Here is an 8659-nt window from a genome sequence, read left to right as displayed (position 1 = left end):
GCTATTGGTGGTTGAACCACTTCTGGCGGTTGAACCGCTTTCGGTGGTTTGATCACTTTCGGAACTTGGATCTGTTTGGCGACTGGATCACTTTCATCACTTGGATTGCTTTTGGCACTTGGATCTGTTTGGCGACTGGATCACTTTCATCACTTGGATTGATTTTGGCACTTGGATCTGTTTGGTGACTGGATCACTTTCTGTGGCAAGAAGGAGGAGGAGAAAGGCTGCTGGCTGTCCATCCCTCCAAGATCATCTCTGGACAGAAAAGCTCCCGTCTTCCCACATCCAGTTCAGCGTTTTCCGGCAAAGCAGCAGCGATGGCCACACGCGGACTGCTGGAGATGCTGAACGCTGCCATCAGGTCACCCCATTTGGCGGCTGTCGACTTGGTGGCGCTGCACAAATTGCTGGAGGCCATCATCGGGCAGCTGGGCCAGCAGGAGCTGTCTGTCCTGGAGCCAGGGCAGAGCCCGACCCCCGGCCTGGCAAAGGACCAGGACAGCAAGGACCAGTCTGGCCAGGAGAAGGAGGAGGACGGAGCCCTGGGCACAGGGCAGCAGCTCTGGAAACCAGAGGAGCAGCTGGGTGAGAAGGACACACTGGACGGGACCGGGAGCAACTCCGAGGTCTCCTCCATGGCCAAGGGGGCCATGCCAAAAACAACCGAAGAGAAGGAGAGAGCCGTCTCCAAGGTAGATGCTCTTGCTGGTCCCTGGGTGCTCCCCCACGAGACGCCCCCTCCTCCGGGCTCCGCGCTGCCGTCGTGCCGCCCTCAGCCCAAGGGCTGGGTTAAGCCCGAGCTCCCGCAGCAGAGCACGGCGGGGTCCAGGTCCCCAGGGACCCTCCCCTGGGCTCACCCCCCACCCGCTCTCCCAGAAAAGGGCTTCGCTCCAGGACCTGTGGCAGGAGATGAACAAGCTCAAGGAGGCGCAGTCCGGCCTGGCAGAGGACATGCGGGAGATGAAGGAGGCCATGCAGGAGGCGCATTCCGGCCTGGAACAGGACATGCGGGAGATGAAGGAGGCCATGCAGGAGGCGCATTCCGGCCTGGCAGAGGACATGCGGGAGATGCAGGAGGCCATGCAGGAGGCGCATTCTGGCCTGGAACAGGACATCCAGGAGATGAAGGAGGCGCATGTCGTCCTGGTAGAGGAGATGCGGGCCATGCAGGAGGCGCATTCTGGCACAGCAGAGGACATCCTGGAGATCCAGGAGAAACTTGGACTGGTGAGCGTCCCCTGGTGCCCCGGGAGGGAGCTGGGCCATCGTCCCTCCCATCTCCTGCTGCCCTGTCACACTGTGCCCCTGCCCCACGGCCATGGGTGTCAGCAGCGTGAAGGGCAGCAGGAGGGAAGAGTGGGAAGGGTGTCCCAGGGGTTGCTAAGGCTCCCTCGGGGACACCAGCCCTCCTGCCTCGGGGCACAGCCTGTGGGTTGGGGTGCTGGGCCCCATCCCTCTGGTTCCATGGCCGGGCTGACCCCGTGATCCCTTTGCATTTGGGCTCTCGTGTTCCACACGAGTTTGGCCCCGCGAGATGGTGGTTTGGGGACAGGGACTGGGGACATGGCGGGGGGTTCTGGGGTCTGTCCTCACGGCTGCCCAGCTGCCAGTAACCCTGCTGCCCTTTGCCTCTTCTTCCCAGGACAACGGTTGGAGCCAGTCTGCCCCCGCTGAGCCCACCCAGGTGCCCATGGACAGCCAGGCCAGGAGGAGCTCAGCACTGGGGCCGAAGGGACATGGGACACAGCCTGGGATGGAGACCAGCAAGGGGACTGCAGGGTCTGGCTCCCCGGGGATGCAAGCAGGGACACAGGGGGAACCAGCGACCCCTGTGAATTTGTCAGGCACTCCCTCCGTTCACAAGGGGTCTATTGATGCTGGCACCACCACCCCGGGGACACAGCCAGGATCCGCGGGCACCCAGGCCAGCACCTCGGAGATGCAGTCAGGATCACTGGGCACCCAGGCCACCACCCACCTGGGGACAGAGTCAGGGGCCCCTGATGCCCAGCCCAGCACCTCGTGGATGCAGGCAGGATCCACCGGGACCCACACCACCACCCCTGGGGTGCAGCCTGGGTCCTCCAGCTCCAAAGCCACCATCCCAGGGATTGCCCAAGAGCCGGCCAAGCCCTGGGGCTCCTGGGGCTCCTCGGGCTCCACCAGCACCTCCAGCTGTAACTCAGAGATGCGGGAGGTTCTCTGGCAGGTTGAGCAGATCAGCCGCCTCTTTGCTGGTCTGAAGGAGGAGGTGGAGCAGCTTAAATCCACAAAAGCAGAACGTGCGGATCTGGAGGACGTGCGCCGGCTCTTCCCGAAGGGAGGTGAGAGCACGGGGGGGCTGGCGGGGGTTGTTTGGTGTGGGGACACCCTGGGTCAGGGGCTCGTCATGCTCAGACCCCCATGGGTGAGACCCCCTCACCGACAGCACATCTCCTTGCACCATGTCCCTCTAGGCCGGGAGAGCATCACCAGCATCCTGGCCGACCTCAGGTGCCAGGTGTCCTTCCTGCAGGACATGGCCAGGACACTCCACGGAGAGGAGGAGAAGGTGAGCCGGCAGCAGTCCCCGAGGGGCTGCGGGGACGCCAGTTTGGGCAGGGAGGGGGCAGCCGAAGGGTCCCCGTGCCGCAGTGACACAGGGGGCTGTGCCCTCACCGCCCCCACTGCCGTTCCCAGATCAGCAAGGTGGAGGATGCTCCCAGAAAGACGAGGGGGGCTGGAGCCGGCAGGAAAGCAAACGGCAGCGGCCAGATGACCCAACAGCCGCGGTAAAAGGATGGGAGAGGGTTTCCTACCCTGCAGGGCTGCGAGGGAGCCTGGGGTCTGGGAGCACCCCAGTTTGGGGGCCGAGGGACACCCCCACGAAGGCTAAGCCTGCCCCTGCCCCCGTCTCGCTGGCCAGGCCCAAGGGACAGAAGGTCAAGGCCAAGGGCAAGGAGTTGAGGAAGCAGCAGGAGCCGACCCAGGCCGAGCTGGAGCAATTTGCGGCTGAGTACGTGAAGAAGTTGGTGATGGAGGCAGCGCAGCAGCTGCAGGCAGAGGTGAGGCCCGGGGCAGCGCTCCCAGCCCCCGCTGGCTCGGGGGGAGTCCTGGCGGGGTCCCGGCCACGTCCCCTGGCTGGACGGGGCCACGGAGCCTCCAGGGCACCTGGGCTTGTGGGCGGCATCCAGCCCGGCTCAGAGCTGATTCCTCCTCCCCTGGCAGCAGCCGGACGAGCCGAGGGCGACGGCGCAGAGCGGGGGACACGAGCACGCAGGGTGCCCCGTCTGCAACACGGACACCAGGGTGCTGCTGGGGAAGATCCTCCAGCGCTGCGAGAAGCTCGAGGAGCAGGTGCAGTCCCTGGCCCAGAAGGCGGGCGGCAAGGTGGAGAGTTCTCCAAAGTGGAGGAGACAGGTAAGGAGATGCGGTGTAGGGGGCTTGAGCTGCCAGGACCCCCCAGGCATTTCTGCTTGGCTGTAACATGGGGGAGCCCCTCGCTGCCCCCTAATTGGCTTGTGAGACTCAGCAGCATGGAAGGGAATTAAAGCCTTGGAGCAAATGTCCTCCTTGCACTGAGGGCCCATGGCCACCAGCCAAAATACCCTGGGTCTGTGCCCGCGGGGCAGCCACCCCCTTGCTCAGCACCGCCTTGTCCTCTTAGTCCCTGCAGCAGGACGAGCAGCTCAAGTGCCTCCAGGCCAGCATCATGCAGCTCCAAAAGGACTGTGAGAAGTTGAGCTCGGCCCTTGCGAACCTCCAGCAGGATCGCCAGCAGGAGCAGAATGACATCAAGGTGGGTGGCTGTAACCCGCAGGCAGAGCCCAGGCTGGGACCCCAAGGGGTCTGTCCCCCTGCCACCCTGCTCGCAGCCCTGCACAGCTTCTCGATGCCTTTCCTGGAGGGTTCTGACGGGGTAGGGAGGCAGGGGGTGCTCGGCTGGCCGGGGGGCAGCTCCGAGCCTGCCGTGGCATCACGGGCTGCTGTCTGCCTTGGAAGGCTCTGTCCCAGGCCCTGGAGAGGCTCAAGAAGAAGCAAGCAGACAAGGAGCAGCTGCTGGTGCTGGGAATCGATGAGGTACGGGCTCGAGGGGCCCTGGTGCCAGCCAAGGGTGTCCCGGGCAGGGTGACAAACACCCCTTGTCCCTTGGGTGCCGGCTGGCAGAACCAGCCAGGGGGAGGGAGGATTTTCAGCCCGGCTGTGGGTCCCTTGCCAGGTCCCTCTGTGACCCCGAGTCCCTTCGGCTGTGGGACCAACCCCACGGGGGTGATGAGGTGAACAGGGCCACGTAGCCACTTCCCCTCTCCCGTTGTCCCTGCATCCTGTCCCCACCGCTCTCCTGCCTTTCCCGGTTGCTAGAAAGCAGACAAAGCCGCCCTGGCTGACAAAGTCAGTCACAGCCAGCTTGAGGCGTGCGAGGAGCGGCTGACCAAGGTGATGGAGGAGGTGACGAGCCGGGTGACGGGCCAGGAGAACAGCTGGCACCAGTTCCAGAAAGAGCTGCAGAGGCAGATGGACTGCAAGGTGAGGGCTCGTCCCCTCCACGCAGAACTGGCACCCTGGGGGCCTGGCAGCCTAAGGCAGCATCCTTGCGAGGGTCCCCCCTCCCGGCTGTGCCCCCGGGGACCGCCATGTCCCATCCTGGGGTAGCTGGCTGAGGGTGTCACCCGTCCACAGCTGGACCGCCGGGAGCTGGGGGCGTTCCGGCGGCAGCAGGAGGAGCGGTGGGAGAGCCTCGGGGGGCAGCTCCAGGAGAATGCGCTGCAGCCAGAGCGTGACGATGCCGCTGGGATTAGGAAGTGAGTGCGATGGGGACAGTGGTGGCTTTGGCAGTGCTGGCCCCGTTCCTGCTGGCTGTCCCAGCTCGTGCCGGTGCGGTACCCTGGCGTGGGAGCCGTGTGGGCAGCGCCCCTGGGGATGCTGAGCAAGCGGCTGTGCCTTGTGCTCCTGCCAGCGGCAGCTTCCCAGCGATAGAGGCGGCACAATGAGGGGGCACGTGTGGGAGGAGCCCTCCTGAACCAGTCTTGGGGGGTGGGTGCAGAGGCTTTTTGTGGCAGGTGTGCAGGTGGGGCTGTGCCCCCCAGGAGCTCCCCAGCCCTTTTCTCCCCTCTCCAGGCAGCTCCTGCCTGATCTCCATTGCCTGTCCTGCGACCGGCCCCTCAACATGCTGGCGCCTGGACCGTGAGTAACTGCCCCCCAAACAGGGAGCACCCCCGACCCCTCCCTGGCGTCGAGTGACACATGGGGTGCCACCTGCCGGGCACTGAGCACCCCCATGTCCTGTCCCACAGGGAGCGGACGGGCGAGTGCAGATACCCCACTGTTCCGCGGAGCTGCGGGGGCCCACACACCCTCACGCCCCCGCGCTTCCAGCCCCAACCGCCCAGCACCCCACGGCCGTCCCAACCCAGCGCCCGCAGCCGCAACAAGGTAGGGATGACGGAGGTGGGGAGGGGGATGCTGAGCCTGCGGGGGGATCTGTGCCTCAGTTTCCCCGGGGAGAGCTGGCTAGGGGAGGGTTGCTGAGGGTGCGGAACGGGGCCCCGTGTTTGGGTCACACGCTCTCCCCTTCCCAGAAGTACGCGATGCAGCTCTCGGGCCAGGACGGCACTGATGGGAACCGGCAGGACGAGCAGCGCTCTGTGATGGGGGGCTCTCAGCTGCCCACAACGCCAAGGGCCACCCCGGAGACCTCGACCTCCAGGAGCCGGCCAAGTATGGCCCTGTCAGGGCACCGGGGGGCAGAGGACACCCTGCTGTCTGGGGGGACGGGTCTGTGCCCACAGCTGGGTGGGGTGGGACGGGGGTCTGGGGTCTGGGCTGGGCTGCGGGGGCAGCACTGGCTGCTGGGGCAGCCGGTCCTCGTGGTGGAGCTGGAGGGAGCTGGGGGGGCATGGGAGGCGGTGCTGGGCAGTGTGGGACAACAGCCTGTGTGCTTCAGGGTGGGGGCAGGACCCTGTTGGTGGGTGTCTGTGGCTGACCCTGCCCCTCGCCCCCAGGCGGCCCCTCCCCGCTGCTGGTAGCCGTGCTGAAGAAGCAAGCAGCCTCGTCTCTCGGACGCCTCACCCTGCCAACGAAGATGCTGCCGCCCATTCAGCCCCCCGCAATGAATCAGCCCCCTGACAGCCGGGCAGGACGGGGGTCCCGGCCCCGGTCCCACCGCCCCGGGCGCTAATAAATGGCGATGGGCAACCAAGTGCCGGTGTGGTCTGAGCGGGGGTCCCTGGGGCAGGATGGCAGAAAGCCCCGCTGTGTTTGCTTTTTCAGGAGAAAAATAAGTGCTAAAAAGGCGCTTCGGGGGCGCCCAGGTGGATCCAGTGGTATCCAGGGCCCCCCAGAGGGAGCACCGGGAGCACTGGGAGCAAACCAGTGGGCACCAGGGCAGAGCCAGCAAAGGCCCATCCTGCACCCCAGGTGGGGCTGAGGTGTCCATGGGCTTCAGAAGCACCCCTGGCACTAACTGGGGGGACGGGGTGAGGGGGAAACCCAAGGGCTGTGCAAGAAGCCGGGCTGGCTGTCGGCAGCCGGAGGAGGGGAGCCCTTTTTCTCTCTTCATTTAATTCCTGCGACTATAAACTTTATATGCAATTTCAATTAGCTGAGCAATTCTTATATCCCTCAGCTCCTACCTTTTGTAATTTCTTACAGATGTCAATAAACAGCATATTAAGCATCAATCCCTTCCATTAATTTTCGATCCAGATCAGTCTGTCCACAGAACAACACTAACTGCAATACAGCTAACCCAGAATTTCACATTCAGATCACTTCCCCCACTAATTTACTCACATGTGTACAGATGCATCTGAAGGGGGAGCAAGGTGGTACTTTAGTAATGGAACTGGTTCTCATTTTGTAATTACCTCCCCAAACAAATTATTTTGATACCAAATTTAAATTTACTAACTAAAATACTGAGCTCAGACATGCAAACCAAACACCAAGTTCAAATATGCGAACAGATCACAGTCACACTAATTCAAGACAGTATCTCGATGTTTGCATCGCACCTTTGAACCGCTCACTGCTCAGCAGGTGGAGGCACCGCTGGGTCTCTGACAAAACAGGTCAGTGTGGCTGGAGCCCCATCGGCACCCGCCCCCCCCGCCGCAGCAAGCTGGACCGGGCAAGGCTTTTATCAGTGTCCCATCTGGGGTGCTACAACTGTTACCCCAAAACCAGGATTCTTTATCCAGTGCGCATACAAAGGAGCCAAATTTAGTACACGGAGATGAGACACAGCCTGTCACAGAGCTGCACAAGTCTGGATGCTGGAATAAAGCCAGCGGGCTAGAAGGAAAAGTAACGGCCATCACACACAAAACCCCATCACCACATTCACACAGTTAAGAGCTAAATTGCTCATCATCACAAAATGTACATTTTAGGTCAATCTGTGGTCTCACTATACCATCCAACAGGCAAAGACAAGAAACTGCAACACATTCAAACAGATACCCACAAAGAAAAAAAGCTAGTACTAAAAGGCATCTTGCAGACTGTTCTGCAAAGTTTTCTGTGTTTCATTTGTTATCAGCAAATTCTCTCTCCGCTTGTTGAAGCTCAAACCATTCTGCTTGTAAATCTGTCTACAGTGATTTAATGATCTCTTGCTCAGTTTGCTTGTCTTTCGGGGCAGCTATCAATGCTGCTTCCAAAACAGCAGAGATCTCAAATCTGCTTTCTTTTGCCAAGTCCCTTGTTTGCTCAGGTACAATATCTGGAGACGACCAATGTCCAGAAGCCCACCTAAGACCCTCAGGACTCTGGCAAGCCTTATAATCTTTCAGCAAACTCAGTATCAGGGAGCAGTCCAGGCCTGGCTCGACCCAGGATGCCATGACCTACTGCCAGAGAACACAGCACAGACCGATCCGTCCTCCTTTAGAGCCTCTGGCTCCTATCCCCCCCCAAACCGCTTCTCACAGAATATCCCACTTCTGACACCAAATAAACTGTCCCGTCCCAACAGATGGGATGAGGGATGAGTTAACTCTTTGGTTCTCCTTATCTCTTCGAGTTTTTCTAGTTTCTTTCTTATATCTCCCCAGGACTTTGTTACAAACTGGGGGGTCCACTCCTTGAGTCCATTTATCCTTTGCTTTTTCCTTGGGTGAACTTCTCTTCATCCCAGAATTCTAACATGATCGCCCCCAAGAGACTGTTGGGGGGTCCAAAATTCTAACATGACCCCCACCCCCCCACCCCCCAAGGGACTGTCGGGGGGGTACCTCTGGCAGGTCACTCCCCTTCGACCTCTTGTGGGGATCAGACCCACGAAACCTGGCTCACAACATGGGGATCGAACCCACTACAACTGGCTCACAACGTGGGCATTGAACCCACAACACAGAGAGAGTTCTTCATTGGCTTTGTCCCTTCAGTGGCCAAGCCCCTCACGGGGTGTTGGAACCGCACTTAGAAGGACTCCGCACTCGCTTCGCAACCAGGTTGCGTCTCAGCCAACAGCAGTCACACAATCACGCTGCCCGACCCGACGGTACTTACAGTCCGTTCTTCCCATCAGGACCTGACCTACCCGACCCGGCGGTACTTACAGTCCACTTCTCCCGTCGCACCTTCGTGCACTCTGGATTTTGGGTAAACTGCAGCATTCAGGGGGAGCGAGCTCCATTCTTTTGCTTCTTCTTTAATTTTGAATAATGTTGGTAGC

General features: G+C 61.1%; 1 protein-coding gene across 1 annotated transcript; it reads left to right on the top strand.

The window, feature by feature from the left end:
* Positions 1-912: 912 nt before the first annotated feature.
* On the top strand, positions 913-6287 carry LOC308047896 (uncharacterized protein; the record flags this gene model as incomplete). The annotated part of the gene is made up of 14 exons (XM_080356705.1): positions 913-1230; positions 1646-2327; positions 2460-2554; positions 2683-2774; positions 2909-3047; positions 3211-3402; positions 3650-3781; positions 3985-4062; positions 4345-4509; positions 4663-4784; positions 5101-5166; positions 5277-5415; positions 5565-5700; positions 5985-6287. The coding sequence occupies 14 exons, from the start codon at positions 913-915 to the stop codon at positions 6158-6160; spliced, it is 2532 nt and encodes an 843-aa protein (XP_080212831.1). The 3' UTR covers positions 6161-6287.
* Between the last annotated feature and the right edge of the window lie 2372 nt (positions 6288-8659).

This window comes from Nesoenas mayeri (assembly GCF_963082525.1).
Source record: "Nesoenas mayeri genome assembly, chromosome: 19".
Taxonomy (NCBI): Eukaryota; Metazoa; Chordata; class Aves; order Columbiformes; family Columbidae; genus Nesoenas; species Nesoenas mayeri.
The sequence above is the reverse complement of the archived record's forward strand: the minus strand, read 5'-3'. Positions and strand labels throughout refer to the sequence as shown.